Here is a 16,757-nt window from a genome sequence, read left to right as displayed (position 1 = left end):
ATTCCTCATCCATTCCAACTCACATGAGCATTTTCATGCACACTTAATGGGCATATTAATACCCATAAATTACTTGATAATAACTGTTACGGAAATTAAGAATCTCCGCCGATGAGCTTGTGCCTAGAATCTGGGTAAATTTGCATACATGAGGTAATTGGAAAGATATTTCTCTCTTAAAATACCATCATTGTGTGCTTCGTAAATATTTCAGCTCCTAAACTGTTTCTCACAATCAAAACTAAGATCAAAACATTCAAACACACTTCTTGCGATATCAAATAAATAAGTAAATCCCAGCTCCTAAATTAACTCTCATGCCAAGTGTCTTTCTTCACAGAATGATAAACCACCTCCGCACATCGTCAATCATCAAGTGCACGACCTCAAGGTGATCTCTAGGTGATCTTTGGGTGATCTCCAAGAAGGGGAGTGAAAAATGATAATTAAAGAAGTGAGATAAAAAAATTACAACTGAAAATGAGAAAATCATGACCAAGAGAAAGTGCAAGCAGAAAGAAAGCGACGGTACATCCGTGACTTTCAAACAAATTTTCTTGTTTTATTTCATAAACAATGCCACGGATAGCTAAAATACCCAAGCGAAATACTATTATTAGAATTGACACTATACATAGTACACACAAAGTACATAAGTCGTGGAATGCACGAGAGTGCTTCCTTCTATTGCCCACAGAATCAATACAAAACACATTTCTCTCTGTCGTATCCGATTGAGAGAAATGTGTCAGGTAAATATGATTGAAGACGCGATCAATTTACTGTCTTGCACTCTCGGCGATTTAATTATTATGTCAATAGAGATAATTTGCCACTATTCAAATAGGCATTTTCCCCTTAATTACACAACAATTACTGTTTAGATTCACATAAACTGTTGCAAACTTCTAAATAAATTTGTTCTTCAATCTGTGATTAAATATTTATTATTTTACCACACAAAAGGATGCGGTTTATGCTCTGCGAAGTACCCTTAGAGTGTAGATTATATAAATAATCTTATTACATTTTGTCATAAATTATCTCGCTCAATTATTTTCATCATGTTGATATTCAATGGAACGATATAACTTGAAAGTTTACATTGTTTCGAAACTATCTACTTTTAGGCACATGAAATGGTTTGAATTTTGAAATAAAATCGTTACACTCTTCATCGGAGAAAGTTCAGAGAAATTATAGTACAGAAAGCTCTTTAGTACTTATTTTGTATTCTTTTCACTCGTTTTGAATTCCCACAATCCAAACGAGTGCTGAAATCAAAGGATTTGTATAAAATAAAAGATCCTTTAATTGTAATCTAATCGTTAAGGATAAATTTATTTCGAACCCATTTTATTCTTCATTCACATCATGTAATTAATTGATTGGTATAATTAACACACAATAATATAATCATCAGCTAAATGACGATGAATTATCGCTCAAATACATTAATCTTCAAAATCAAGATCATGATCAAGGTAAGGCAAAAAGAATTCCACGCACAAAGAGAATGTTTAGGAGGCCAGCAGGAAGTGGAATTTTTACTTTCGTTGCGAATTGAATCTCGGATATTCCAAATTTAATCTGCCAGACGAATTTGGAGCAATGGTGGTTTTATGCTCTACTTCGTTGTCTCGCGTACGTCCAGAGTATCAATAAAGTGACGAAAAAAAACTGCCCACAGAGACACAATTGAGGGTTTCTCTTTTCCGATCAATTCAATGAAATTGCAGTTTTACTTTTCTCCACAGCATGAAAAAGAGTATTTTGTCCTCACTGAGGAGGTAAATTTTCGGGTTCGTTGTTTGTTTTTGTTGAAGTCTTTCGTTCTATTGCCCTCTAATTTAATCAATTTTGCTCTCTTGGCGCTTTCCGTGAGCATGTGGACCCACATTTGCGCGATGGCGAATAAGAAAAACAGGTGTAATGCGCGGAAAAAGTTCTCGACGCTCTATTGGGTAAACCCATTCTCTGATCTTGTGCACTCCTTTCCCATGGTATAGATATAGAAGCAAATAATGGTTTTAAATATATAACAGTGATGTGCAAAAGAACTAAATGAAGCACCAAGTCTTGTACTGCTGTTTATACCTGAAACGCGCGTCAATAGACAACAATGTCGAGGCCGGAACATTTCTAATCAAGCGTGAAAAATTCGTTGAGATTTTATTTGTGAAATGAACCATTTTACCCAATATTGGACATTAGAACGTAGTATAAAAGGCTGAGATCGCGGGCTATCTGGAGGCAGTTTGAAGTGATCTGTGCATTCGGACTATTGTCGTCAGCGGTTGTGGAACAATGTTGGGGAAATTGTGCAATCTTCTTGTGATCAGTGCTACCCTCACGTGCTGCTTGGCAGTGGATGTGACGGAGTTCAAGAGGAGCTTCTCCCTCGATTGTGACTCGCACTACAACCCAATGTGTCTCAAAATGGATATGGCGGCATTTATTGAGCGCCTCGCCTCCAGTCCTGAACTCATCCTGTCACCCAGTGTCTCCATCGTCAAGGACGCTGATGCAAATGGGACAAGAAATGCTGAGATCATTGCTGGTGACGATCGCAATATGCTGTGCGTTTCGGAATCCTTCTGACCATTTTCCCCTCTCTTTCAAGAACTCTCAAGGAGTTTTCCCAACGATCCCAGCAAGCGAATGGACGGTTTCCTGTTCTCCAAGTTAAGTGAATATCTTCAATCGCACACTCTCCGGTTTCGCCTGTGGGACAGCAAGTCTAGCGTCGAAGAGGCCAAGGATGCCTTCACGGGGCGCAAGGGCAAGATTGGCGGCAAGAAGGGTGGCCTCGAGGGTCTCATTGCCGCGGCTATGATGATGAAAGGTAAGATCGTGTGCCTCGGCTAAGACTTCTTTCTCCCCGCGAAAGTGTGGTGAATGTTCAACAATTCTCTCTCTGTGGTTGAAAGGTACGATGATGGCTCTCGCGCTGGGAGCTTTGGCAGCACTTGCGGGCAAAGCTCTCATGACTGGCATGATGGCTCTGATGTTGTCCGCGATTGTGGGTCTCAAGGCACTGGCATCTGGCGGAGGCAAGCAGACAACGTATGAGATTGTGGCCAAGCCCTACTACTCTCACTCACACTCACAATCACACGAGGATCACGGTCACGGCCACAGTGGGAACACTGGATATGGCGGATATGGACGCTCACTCAACTTCGTGCTTCCTGATCACCTCAAGAAACCCTAAAGTTTCATCGCTTCAGCCAAACTTCCTGCAATCTTCCTCTCCTCTCTTGATCCTTCTCATCCCACACGCATCATCGCATCCTATCTGATCCCCTCAATGAACATAAATCTTAATTTATTTATTTAGCAAATTTTACCTCTTATTTATTTATTTATTTGCTGTACGTATTCGCTCGCTCACTCGCCGAACAACAGTGAATGCGAAAGAGAGATTCAAAAATAAAATGTGTTAAACTTAGGGAATAATTATGAATGTTAAATAGTGCATTTTTTGCGCATGAAAGAGAGAATATTGTAAATTAGAATAACATGATAAAAGTTGTGACCCGTAAAAATACAAAATAATAATCCTACACTATTGTTATTTATATTTTTTTACAAAAGATATTATTATAGAATAATAAAGTAATTATGCACACCACAAGCGAGAATACACTCTTTTATGCATCAAGAACAGGTGTTTCTGAAAAGAACCACCTGTGGAAGAGTGATTCTCTTAACAAAATTTTAGCTCTAGTTATTCTCACCGAATCAGCACCACTTTAGTCATAGAATGCGCGCAACTTCCACGCCACGATATTGATATTCAAATCACTTCTTTTGGAGTTCATCGGAGTGATCTTTCTCCTACATTTTCATGTGTGAAAATGTCTTTTGAAACTATCTCTCAAAGACTCCATATCGTTCGACATCAACCTACAATTTTGCATGTTAGTTAAAATTCAAATTTATCTCTCAATACCACTTCATTGCTCTTCAAAGCTGTCTCCTCGCTGAGACCATTGCAAGAGACTTTTGAAGTTCTTCCGGTATTTGTATAAATTACGCCTTCACACGCAGCTTCAATAATTTTTCAGAGAAATTTCCAGACTCCAACTCAATTTTTACATATAAACACATTTAAATATTTACAGACAATCCATTCAACACTTGTGCAGAAAAAGACACAAGCACAGACAGGAAATGTGTCACTGGTAAATGGTCTTGGATCGTGGATCATCCTCTGAATTGACACAGAAAGTTCTCACCCGAAAAATTTCCCCTTCGCAAGAAGAGCGCAAAACTTTATTAATTGCCACGCTAAACATTGTTATTTGCCGAAGAATAGAATTGTCAATGTTGTCGCTGTCTCATGAGTGATGAGACAGAATTAGATAATAAAAACATTATTGAAACGAGTTCTGTTGCGAATATCTTCTGTCTCGAACACTCGTAAACGCTTTCGCCAAATAAAATAATTGAACTTCTGGGGCATGAATTGCCGGAGACCGAAATACCACCTCACTGACGCTCTTCGCGGCATATTGAGCACCTTGTTGTCTGTGACGAGTGAATTTGTCTGAACTGCTGATAGAATATATTAGATTAAGAATATTTTATTGGAAAATCCTTTCCATATTTTGGAGTTATTGCAATCTTTGTTTTTCAAATAAATTTTAAGTTTAGGTTAAGATTTAACCGTAACATCTATCTTTAGACACTTACGTATAAGATAAAACAAACATGTATTTCTCAAAAAGTATATTTAAATATAAAAAAGAACAGCTTTTTATCGCCAAAATAAAACTATGGAAATTATTTCATTGTACAATAATTTTTGAAAACATATTACACTAATTTTTGAACCTTTTTATTGTTCTTTATGATTATGGTATCCTTTTGAGAAAAAAATTTTAACACACGCTTTTCAAGCACAATGCAAGAAAGAGGCTTTCGCGAGCCGCGCGAGCTTCGCCGGTCTCCCGAAAGCCGCCACTCAATATTGAGATGATAAAACTACAGTGGAGCCCAACATATGACTTCAGTTGTATTGTGGATGCTCGCGGAGTAAGACCATGCGTTCAAGTGCTAGACTGTCTCTGGTGAATTTCCCATAGATAGACACTGAGGCACGTGCTACATTTATCTTGGTGAAAGAGGTTCTCACTCGCGCGAGATTGAGTGCAATTTTCCCTTCTGCCGAGACAAAGTGTTAAATTGTGATCTTGCACAATTTCCGAGCCAATTTTCGAGAGCCGCAGTTTCACGTGAAGCATTCCTCTCTGGACAATATTGTGCAATGGTGCAACAGTGATCGTCTCGATCGTGAGTGGCTTTAACCGAGTGGTTGATGTAATTCAGAGATTCGAGGGAAGATCACAGTCACGGAGACCTGCAAGAGTCGCAGAAACCTGTTCTGAAAGTATGAGACGATGACTTTAAAAGTAAATTCTTTTCCTCTTTCGCGATTCGGGTCCATTGCGGGGCAATGCATCAAAGAGCGCTTTCTATTATACAATGGGACAATTCGGTCAGATGATCTCTTATATTTGGCGACATTGACACCAAAATAGACATGTTGGAAGACATGAGTGAGAGAGAGAAGAGAAAAACGACGGTAATCTCTCGTCTTCGCGTTATTTAAGAAAAAGTGGCCGCCGAACAAATTGCTTGATTGTTCCAGGCATAGTCAGAGAATATGGAGGAGAGGCAAAAAACGATCACGAAAGATCTTGCGATGATGGTAAAAAATGGTATTCCGTGTCAAGTAGTTTTGGTTCAATTTCCATAAGATTGTTGACGGAAGTCGAATGAAAGAGAAGAATAACCAAAACGTGGTCTATGAGAAAGTTGCCAAGCTTTTACTTTGATTTTCAACAATTTGTTCTAATTTTTCTGCAATATCATCTTATTGTTGGCATTTCATTTTTAATCTCTGGCTGAGATGAAGAAGAGTAAAATCACTTTAAATCATTGTTTTCACTTCAAGAGGAAGAGATACTTGTGATCAAGATGGCTCAATTGGATTCCCACAGCAATATAATTAAAAAATCTTCCCTACACTTGCCTCTTTAGCTCTTATTGTTTCTCTCATGAGTACTTCCATCACTTCATTACTTTATTGCACCTCACACGTCTCGTAGATTTTTTCCAATGAGAGTGTCTATGGCCCAAATTTCCCTGAAGATATCACTTTTCCTATGGGCGAAATTTCCTCCATCAATTTTTCTTTTATTTCAATGCGTGATTTCTCTTCCCTTTTCGCCTCATTTGTATATAATTCGCATAATTATGTTCTATAATCTTCAATGGCAATCAAACGGGTAATTCTATTACCTTTCGCTGTTCTTCTTTTTGTCGTGGGTAATGCGAAGAAAAAAAAGACTTTCATTTGAGTGCTGAAAATTGCACTCTTTATAGAGATAATCCCGATGCCGCAGTCACTTGAGATTTGTTTACGCGTGCAGTTTTGTTCAGAGCGTGTGGAGGGAAAAGAGAGAAAAACACACAATAAAATCTGGAGCAATCTCTCAATCCATCAATCTTTTAATTACTGCGTGACGCTTCTGAGTAACTCTCATTCGATGGCCCAAAAATCACGGCGAAAATAAGAGCAATCTCGCAGAAGCCAGGAGTGCGATCTCATTTGGAGATCTCATGTCGATTTCACGAGTAGAACAAACCACAGCATTTCCATCACGGCCATTTTCCATTGGTAAATTACTCCCTATCAACATGCCGGAGATTACAACATAATGTTGATAGTTTTATCTAAGCAAAAGACACCGAGGGAAACTTCTAAGCGCGCAGAGGAAATGGTTTAATTTCTCTCCGAGTCTCTTTCGAACGACATCGACGAACAAGGAATATGTGAAACCTTGACCCCCTTTTATACTGATCTGCTTTACATAATATGTTACCACGCGGTGTCTTCATCTTATTCTCTTTTCTCGCCATCCACTTCTCCATTTGACCATAATCTAATGTGGAAGATTCCTTCACATGATTGGAAAACTCTTTACCTTTTCTACTCACGCCACGAAAGCACTCAAAGAATCTTCCACTCGCCTTTCTTGGGAGGTGAAAAAAGACCATTGAAGCATGGGAATAGTCTGGAGCTCTAACTCAAATACCATGAATTAAGTCACTTCAAATTCATTCTCTAATTTAACATTCAACGCGACGTAATTTCACCTTCCACGTGACTTCGACCGTTACAAATATCCAAATATCGTGTGCGGATAATTGAGATCACTTCTCTCTCAGTTTATGCTCAGCGGCAGCATCTGTTAAATTTTTCAAGTTCCTACTGAGAAATCGCCGCGGCACAAATATTATGTTTCTGTTTCATAATTTAAAAACACGCCATATTGATCACTGAATATGGATGCGTTCGTTTCCGTTTTTACCTAAAACTTATGAAAATTTATGCTAAAACATTTTGATTAGTGCTGGAATGTGAATTTCTTTAAGTTTTGTTCCCAAATACAAGCTTTAAGTCTCAATACGATTGGATGTAGTAACTCTGCATAATCGATATAACTTGTTATTCAACCATCTCTGATGTCTTCAGACCAACTATAGAAAGCGCCAGAACCGGTGAAAATTAGTCACTTTGCAGAAAATAACAAGGAATTTGCTGAAACAGAACTTTATGCTGACACGCATTAACACTTACCGTGAAAGTTTCGATTTTCTTAGCACTCCAGTTTCTCTAGAACAAATTTGGCATTAAGTGCGAATTTCCCAGCTTATTTAAATGGGACTAAAAAATTTTGACTCTTTGCATTACGTTCAGTGTCGGATTGCATCCTATTAAATCCAGGTGATTAAAATTCTTGCGACCTAATTTTGTCTGCCCACTCTTTTCATTACTTCATTCCAGCGTGAAAGAATAAGCTTAAAATTGTTCTAGTTCTCTCAGAACCGTAAGAAATATTTTATCTTCAAGAACCTTTTCAATTCTGAAATACAATTTATATAGATATAAGAAATTTGGGAAGTGTAGAGTAAATAAAAACAGCTGCAAGAAATGACAAACAGTTTCTTAATACATATTTATGATATCTTAAAAGTGAGAAAGCACCTCTCGAAAATTCTCACAAGAGTATGAAAATGCACGCAGAGAAAATTTTCACACCATTCTAATACCTACTTTTTCACAGGTAAATACAAGTGAAAAACTTTCAATTATCTCACGCATATTTCTCACCTCCACATTCGAAATCATTGTCAAGAGCGTTTTCTTCCTCGCGAGAGTGTTAAGAAATATCCGGAAAGTCAAAAATTGACTCATGCGATTTGCATTTCTCGATAAATGCGAAAGAGGAAAAGTCTGTTCTGCTCAAATTCGAAAAAAGCGTGCGAATGGCTTCTGGAGGCGAATAAAGAAAAGAGCGCGAATTGACATTGTTGATCTTCTCAGGGGCTGAGGTGGCGGCAGAGGCGCAGTGGCATGTTATGGAGCAGTGGCAAGGCCTGGCCATTTCATTGAGTGTCGCAGAATTGGGTTCAATCCGTGAATGAGGTGTGAGTCGCTGCGCGATTGCATAGTGTGTGAGACACCTCGAAGAGCGCTCAACGTGGTCATTCAGCGCGCTCACAAGCATAGAGAAATATGGTCAGTGGGACACTAGCCGGCTGCCTGCTGCTGGCCGTGGCCATCGTCTGCGCCGAGGAGAATCACTCGACTCGTGGAACACCTCTGGTGACGTCACCGCTCAAGCTCACCACAGAGGCGTATCCGCGGTACGAGAAGGTGCCGACCACCAAGCTGCTGAAGATCGACGAGGATCAGGCGAGCACGGAGGCGCCGGTGAATGAGGCCAGGAAAGTGCTACCGTCCGTGGGGAATGAGCTGTGGGACGGCCTCCTTCGTGACTGCCTGCGGAAGCCCACCTTCAGCTGCTTCCAGAAGAACGTGTTTAACTACCTCGATGGCGCCCTAGCTCTGGCCGATGTGAATGTCACCCAGAATTTCGCCTTCCTGCGGAATGGGGTCGACTACGAGCGCATCAGCAAAGAGGCTAATGACCAGGAGGGAAGTGAAAATGAAATATCTGACACCGATGATGAGGAGGAGCCCCGATTGGCAGGTGAGTCGAAGACGATCGAGAGTAATCACATGAGTGATTCGTGCAAATCTCCACACAATCTCATAATCTCTACTTTTTCTCACTCACAAACACCATTATTCACCTCTCTTTGCCACTAAACGTTGGGCTTTTAATACTCATTAAACTGAGCACCTCACAGAGAATTTCTAATTGTTCAAGCGCATCAGTAGAGTGACAAGAGCGTCAAAGAAAGAATCATATACTTCCGCGACCCATCGATAAATCATCTGTTCGCAGATCTGCGCGAAAATGATACAGCTTCTGACTGAGAATACATACAATTAAATATCGTACAATTGAATGAAAACTGTGGAATTAAACACTTGAATGCATATATGAACGAATGAGCCATTACAAGTGAAAATATTCAATCACTCTCTTAACATCAGAAAATTCCTGTTGTTAATAATCCGTAATTTTTCATGAGAAAATTTAACGTTTCAAAAATGCAAGATGCTGATGCACTTTCTACGATTTGCGAATGTCTGAAAAAGAGTACCAATTCCATGATAGCGCCTGTGTTATCATTTCCTTGCCTAGACTGTAATCCACTGTTAAGTCTCACCAAGAAGAGAATCACTCCACCATGTCCGTGCGAATGAAGTGGGAGTTGTTCTGACCGGTCCAAATAACGCGTGAAAAGAGAGCCAAACACTTTTTCCACTATTCGCGGCAGTTCGCGATGGAATTTCATATTCAGAAAAAAGTCAGTTCGTCATGTAAATTGAATTCTAAGCACGAATATTATGAAAATATTTACTTTACTGCTGAATTCGTAATCTTCTTTCGGCACTTATACCAAATTGGCCATGCTGCTCACACCTCCAACCATGAGATTCCCTCTCAGATTTGTCGACTGAGGAAATGGGTCACGAATTATTCGGAGATTGCGCGTTGGAAAGCATCAAAACTGTAACTGTTTCACCTCAAGCTGAAGTGATATGGAGAAGCTTGTGTTTTTTCGTACATAGAGGAATGCAAAACAAATAACAATTGTGGTAAATAAGTCAAGAGAATGTTCTCACAGAGAGAGAAATTATAAATTCGGGAGAACCGCAAAAAAGGCCAAATTGAATCCATTTCTCCGACCAAGAGTGGCATATGAAAAAAGTGCGGCAATTAATTGATTTGCTATATATAACCAGCCTCTCTCCCTGCATTTAGTCATAATTCGTGCTTAGGTTTCTATCAATTTGCCTCTCCATTTCAAAATCAATTTACAGACCTGGAAAAAAACTAACATCTCAACAAGTGACGGTCAAGATTTGATCTTTCACCGAAGACATGACTCGCAATCATCATCATGCTTTGGAATTAATTAAGCCGACAGATTTCTCAAAGTCACTATTTGCACACTATTTATCAAACGTACTCACTCATTAGGAACTGAGCAAGGCAATTGAATACGCCCAAAATTGAGGAGTCGCTTCCCATAAATACTGCTAAGCACATAAATATGGCGTTGTTTTACCGTAAAACATCACTGGAAGTACGATAAAAAATACTCTTACTTGCAATAACCATAAATTCCCATAAAATTTCTCGAACGAAAGATGAAAAAAACCGTGTCTCTGTGGACTTCTAATAGGCTTTTTATTGACCTTTACGCTCACGGTGATGCAATAAACCCACAATCCTCAAATTTCTCATGCAGATTTAATGCTCTCAAAATCACAGTGAGAAAACCGATATTTCTCTGAAAACATACTCACTGATCTTCGATAGTAAAACAGACTTAAAAATAAGGTTTATTGCTAATTAGAATCGCTTCCCAGCAATTCTACGCATAGAAGTTATCATGAATGAAACGGATATGGGAAAATCGCTAAATTACACTGTCTGATGAATAGATAAAAATAGCACATAATAATTCATCTTCAGTAAGATAAATTAAAGAAATATTTCAATCGATAAAACTCACATTAGCCCAGAAGTTTTTGAAATAAATAAAAATCTCACTAGGCTTTCTTTGTGAGACAGGAAGATTTATAGCTTTTTATTTACTAATACTTGTGAGAAAATTATTTTGTCGAGTCTTGTTGATATCTTAAGGTTAATTCTTCTACGGAATGAGTTTTGTTTATAGATTTCATTTAATATCTTCTCGTTTTAAAGGAAAATCAATATTGCAAATTTCTTAAGCATTCGCCACACAATCGCAGCTCATAAATCCAGCCTATGATCAGCGTCCTACCTATGGTCATTAACACACCCATCACATGATGTAAAATATTTTATTAGATGTTTATCTGACATTTGGCCCATTTTGCAGAGTCGCCAATCGAGGAAGTAACAAATGCTCTGTACGGCAAAGGAGTGAAATTCGTGATGACTCACGATCTGCAGCTGAAGATGCCCGAAATGTTCTTCGATGGAGCCACACTGAAAATTTCCCCACGATCTTTTGAGGGAAATGGTGCCCTCGTCAAAGTAGAGTTGGTTCCCCGAACGGACCTCGAGCCGAAAGACACCGGCCGGATATTCTTCAAGCACATAAGTGAGTGTTGGTCAATTACGTGATGAAAACCGTTCTCACTACCGACCACTCTTAGTGTTATTCAACAATACCAACATTTCACTGTAAATTACCACAGATGATCACTTGGACTTGTCAGGTTTTACACCGTGGAGAGAATTATGACTTTGTGTATTAACGCCAAGTTCACCGATTCACAGACACGCGGAGAAATTGAACTATAGTGCTTTTTACTGCTTTGCGAAAGACACCAACAATGACCCTTGTTTGGCCACAGCTTGAAATGAGTCTTTTCACCTTTTCATCTTGCAGAAAAACACCTGAAAAACAAACTACTGCTCGCCTTCCTGGCTGTGGTGCTCATCATCAAGCTGATCAAGATCAAGATCTTCTGGCTCCTGCCACTGATCGTGGGCGTCACGACGGCCAAGAAGCTGATCCTCAAGTTCCTGCTCTTCCTCTTCCCCGCCCTCGCGCAAATCTTCAAGCTCTGCTCTTGGTATCACCACAACTATCACCAGACCAAATTCCACCATCATCAGCACCACATCAATCATCTCCACACGGTGAGTGTTTTTCCCAGCCAGTTAGATCTCAATTTGAAAAGAAAAAAAAATGAGGAAAACGTGTCTCCCCCAATAATTGGGCCAAGAATGGTAAACATGGCAAAAAGGACAGTTCAAGAAGTGACAAAAAGGAAGATTAATGAGAAGGCCCAGTTAGTGTTGTAAAAGTGAAAGAAAAGGTGGTTTTGTTGGACACAAAAGCTAAATTTAATTATGATTTCTTACCAATGATGCTAAAAGATAATAAATCAAAGGTTCTTCAATCTACCAATTCACACATGGCAATTTACTATTGGGAAGAAGATCACGAAGAAATTTGTGAGAGGAAAAACGAAAATAGACAATTTTATAATACAGTCTTTCATGCATAATTTGACGAATATGGTTGGCTTTTTGCCTGTCAAGAAGTCAAAATTTAGCAATTTAACTCATAAGACTGGTTCTCCTTTCTCTCACCGCGTGAAATTCTTACTCCAGAGTTTCATCCATTCACTTAACACTTTTTCTTTGCCCCTTTCTGCGCTCCAACAAAAAGGTGGTTCCGCCATGGGCTTACGAGCACGAACACCATCACGACCATCATGGTCCAGTTTATCATCACTCCTCCGGACCCGAACTTATCTACACCAAACCGCCAAGTGGCCATCCAGCGGATTACATCAACGGTGCAGGAGGACATCATCAGCACTACCAATCTGACTGGGAGTTCACTGGGCCAGCTTTGGGAGCAGAGTGAGTTGTTTAGACGGTTTCAGACGTATAAAAAATCCCAAAAGAACATATTTCAAAGCCCTTTCTCTTCTAGAAGGTCAAACAAAATTCTCTTCCAGCATAGAACCCTAGATGAAGTCATAGTAATTGATTGTCCACCTCCAAAATAGGTACATTAGTGATAGAAATTCACACGTTGGCACGTTCAAACCCAAGTTAGATGATGCAAATGAGATAAATTCTTGGGGTCTTGGATCCACAGTAACGCCATCGCACAGTAGTCAAAGTCACCACACAAATCCCCTTCTGCAAGATCCATCCAGGTATGTCGAGTCACCACACATCAAAGCGTGTTTCTGAGAGTAATTGCCGAAAGAGAGATGATTCTCTGAATAAATCAGACATAAATTAATTCCAATAGCTTCATTGCCACACATTTTAAATCTCCATTGACCACTGATTAATTTTGTGGCAAACTGACACAGAAATCTAATTGATATCCTCATTCTTCAGCATATGGATTTTGGTTTTCTGGTGAAATTCCGCCACAGAGCGCGTATTTTATACGTCAAAACAGTCTGAGTCACACCCTTTTAGAGATCAAGAGTCGCATTAACACTTTCTTTCCATAGATATTCAAATGTGCGAATTCTTATGCTAATTCCAAAGCTACATATTCCAATGGGGAAATTTAACTATTTGCCTAATGGCATAATTTTGTTCGCGAGAATAGAAATTGAACTCCTCAGAAATACAGACAATTTGATGCAATTTATGCCTTTTTACAGTATCGTGCCAGTAAATAACGAACCTACGAAGTGTGTTTATTAACCCAGAAAAAGCAAACGAAACAAACTAATTTTAATATTAATGCTATGTAGTCTTCATTTGGCATAATATTGAAATTTCCATAGAGTGATTTCTTGAGTAACGTCGGTTTGAAAGATTTAAACTGAATCCACAATACATAAATAAATGGAAATTTCCAAACTTAAATTCATTAAGATTGCTTCTATGAAGAAGAAAAAAAAAACTTGTTTATGTGATTAACCTGCAAACATCTGAGTAATGTTTGATTAAGAAGAAATATTACCGTGGATTTCAAGTTTCTTTTACACTTTAGCGAAAGTAAATAACTGGCATGGCACTGTATAGAATGCATTATAGAGTCAATCACTCGTCGGCAGCATTATCATTTTTCCATCTTATTATGCTGAACGTTCATTCGTGAGATATGACTAATTCTCTGTGATTTTTCTCTTCCACTTTCTCAGGAATTTCACACCAAGGAGTCCACTGAGTCCAGTGCATCCGGCGCCGGTTTACGTCCCAAAACGAGGCCATGCTGCATCGATGATTGCGGCTCAGTACAATCCCAGCGCCGCCGATGTGCAATTGGTAAAATTCAATCTTCTTCTGTCTGCTTGTATAGCTCATCTCTGCACTACTTTTTCCCCATTTTTATTGTACATCTTCGGCAAACAATGACTATGGGCTTCTGTTAGGCCGAAAGGGCGGAGCACGCGATAGAAAGTAAAGTTATCAATTGAGAAAATTACACGCAATCACCATGATGGAGTGCAATAGATATGATTGCGAAGTGATTCTTGCTTAAATGATGACCATTTGAGTGTGAATTCACGTGAGATCCACATTTCCACATGTCCATGCACCAAGTCGGCCGTCATTTGCATGATTAGTCTGTCAGTGGGTCTCCTTCTATTCTCCACCCCGTGAAATTTTATTGTACAAACATCCGGAAATTTCATCTCATTAGCACTTTTTCTGGCCTCTCGAGTGTTCGGCCACAGTGATGAAGATGCTCTCCTCTTGTGTGGAATGTTTATTGTAGACTTTGGCGGAAAAAAATATGGCCACACTTCTTTGACGACATCAGTGAAAACAGGCATTAAATAGTGTTGTGGCAAAAATGTGGCTATTTTAATAATTTCTTACAACAAATCTCTGTTTGTCTCGCTCAAGAATAATTAGAGATTGGGCGTAAGTTTCTTCACCTCGCGATCATCTTCGCAACTTCCACTCTCAATGTATGTCTTGACCCACTTTTCTCTCTCAATTGACTCTTTTAATTCTATTCGATGCTCATGATTCAGATGAGAGAGAGAGAGAGATTTTTTTCTCCCTCCATCAAATTCACCCGGCGATTTTGCATTCGTGTGGAAAAAGTGCCTAAACTGATGGATTGCACTGTTGGCAACACAATTGCTATTTTGTACTTGCAAATCAATTGTTCTTGCATCTAAGCGTGCCTCGAGCCAAGTTCACAGCCAAGGTTATGTGTTTCCAACCGCACACGAATGCCCTTTTGGCGAGATTTTGCACTCTTTTTCATCATGCGAATTATGACCTAGACTCTCGGTAAACGTGTGGAGAAAGATGTCAAGAAGTGCAACAGAATCAAAAAAGATGCACAAGAAGAATTGTAGGCAAATTGATTTGTGGTTTCCACCTTTTTACCTTTGATTAGTTATTAACCACATTATGCTCAACTAACTTCTATTCACTGGAACAAATACTGTAGGCAATTAATCTTTCAGCAAATAACAGCAACACAATTTATTTGAATCTCTTTTTCCCTTCATTGCCTTTTTATCACCAACGACTCACATCAAATTGAGAAGATTCGCGAGGCGCAGCGACAAGAAGCCCTTCGAATTCAGGCGGAACAAAAACTCATAGCTGATCAGCAGAAAATCCTCCGCCATCAGCCATTCGTCCAAGATCCGCAGGTAATTTAGGCACATGATTAATGTGCAATCTTTAAATGTGACACAGTTAGCTATAAAAGTGCCTTTTTCAGCATCAGCAAAACCTAGTTCGCAATGGAACACTGCTCGTGGACCCCTTCTATGGACCTATTTTGCAGCGCATTGACAAGATCTTCCTCCAAATGGGCATCACGGATGAAAGCTGCAAGGAGAGACTCATTTGCAGCATGTACAAGAACCCCACGAGATTCAGTCCGCACAGCAACTTCATTTCAGCAGAGCTGAGCAGGTGAATATCAAACACAAAATCCTCTTAATTCAAACACTTATCTTTCAATTTATCCGTTTCAGGGACACAACTGAACTCCAGAAGCCCACCTCAACCAATGCTGCTGTCATAAGATTTTACAAATACGTCCAAGCGGCCAGAGATGGTCAGGATCAAGGAGACTGTCTTCGACACTATCCGCAATGCGCCATCAATACAGAGCGATAGGACTTCTGGACAGACCATAATTCGGCGAATGAGGAACAAGAAATTGCTTAGAAATTCGTATTGTATATAGATACATTAGGCCTTAGATAAGGATTTAGCTTTCATACAAATGATTGTTCTATTTATTTTCTATTTTGTAAATAATAAGGATAAATTAGCTTAGACACAAGTTGGGAGAATCTAAGGGTGTCATTCTTTAACATACCCCCAAAGATATTTATTTGTCGCATAAGTTGCATGGGATACGATTATTTATTAAACATGGATGGATGGGAGTTTTCATCAATTTTGTAAAATTGTTTGATAGAGGGATTCTAGTGCATTAAATAAGTTGTCACAGCAAATGTCTGTGAGGTCATTAATCAAGCTAGAAGGTGATTGATTCATTACTACCTACATTAATTTATAATGAGGGTTATGAGGATTACGAGTCATTTTACGCAATGGACGAATCGTAGGATAGTTTTCATGGAATCTATAAGGTGAATAATTTTAAAATTTATCTCTATTTATTGAAAACTGAGTGATGGGTATTTATTTATTAGGTGTAATTGAAAATACACACTTGTCAAACCTTTAGATAGCAAAATGCATGACTTGTGAGAATAAAAATAAAATGATTTTATCTGAAAGTGTTGTTTAATTGACGCTGGAATTGGTTTCGAGATAATTTGGGGCAAATTCGTGAGA

General features: G+C 39.1%; 2 protein-coding genes across 2 annotated transcripts; both read left to right on the top strand.

Annotated features, from left to right (window-relative positions):
- The first annotated feature begins 2,307 nt into the window (after positions 1 to 2,307).
- Positions 2,308 to 3,214, top strand: LOC132257854 (uncharacterized). The gene is made up of 3 exons (XM_059754893.1): positions 2,308 to 2,560; positions 2,624 to 2,845; positions 2,931 to 3,214. Exons 1-3 carry the CDS (start codon positions 2,308 to 2,310, stop codon positions 3,212 to 3,214), a joined length of 759 nt encoding a protein of 252 aa, XP_059610876.1.
- Positions 3,215 to 8,590: 5,376 nt separating this feature from the next.
- On the top strand, positions 8,591 to 16,583 carry LOC132257853 (uncharacterized). Its single transcript, XM_059754892.1, has 9 exons — positions 8,591 to 9,068; positions 11,362 to 11,586; positions 11,878 to 12,135; positions 12,722 to 12,863; positions 13,013 to 13,165; positions 14,117 to 14,240; positions 15,485 to 15,592; positions 15,664 to 15,860; positions 15,923 to 16,583. The coding sequence occupies exons 1-9, from the start codon at positions 8,591 to 8,593 to the stop codon at positions 16,065 to 16,067; spliced, it is 1,830 nt and encodes a 609-aa protein (XP_059610875.1). The 3' UTR covers positions 16,068 to 16,583.
- The last annotated feature ends 174 nt before the right edge of the window (positions 16,584 to 16,757 follow it).

The sequence above is a fragment of the Phlebotomus argentipes genome, unplaced genomic scaffold (assembly GCF_947086385.1).
Source record: "Phlebotomus argentipes unplaced genomic scaffold, Phlebotomus argentipes genome assembly scaffold_4, whole genome shotgun sequence".
Lineage (NCBI taxonomy): Eukaryota > Metazoa > Arthropoda > Insecta > Diptera > Psychodidae > Phlebotomus > Phlebotomus argentipes.
The sequence above is the reverse complement of the archived record's forward strand: the minus strand, read 5'-3'. Positions and strand labels throughout refer to the sequence as shown.

Bases quoted from the DNA above. Each gene is read 5' to 3' on its own strand.
- LOC132257854 (XM_059754893.1), top strand. From the start codon at position 2,308: ATGTTGGGGAAATTGTGCAATCTTCTTGTGATCAGTGCTACCCTCACG. The intron at 2,561-2,623 runs GTGACGATCGCA...CTCTCTTTCAAG, and splicing joins AAATGCTGAGATCATTGCTG to AACTCTCAAGGAGTTTTCCC. The intron at 2,846-2,930 runs GTAAGATCGTGT...TGTGGTTGAAAG, and splicing joins CGCGGCTATGATGATGAAAG to GTACGATGATGGCTCTCGCG.
- LOC132257853 (XM_059754892.1), top strand. From the start codon at position 8,591: ATGGTCAGTGGGACACTAGCCGGCTGCCTGCTGCTGGCCGTGGCCATC. The intron at 11,587-11,877 runs GTGAGTGTTGGT...TTCATCTTGCAG, and splicing joins GATATTCTTCAAGCACATAA to AAAAACACCTGAAAAACAAA. The intron at 15,593-15,663 runs GTAATTTAGGCA...TGCCTTTTTCAG, and splicing joins CATTCGTCCAAGATCCGCAG to CATCAGCAAAACCTAGTTCG.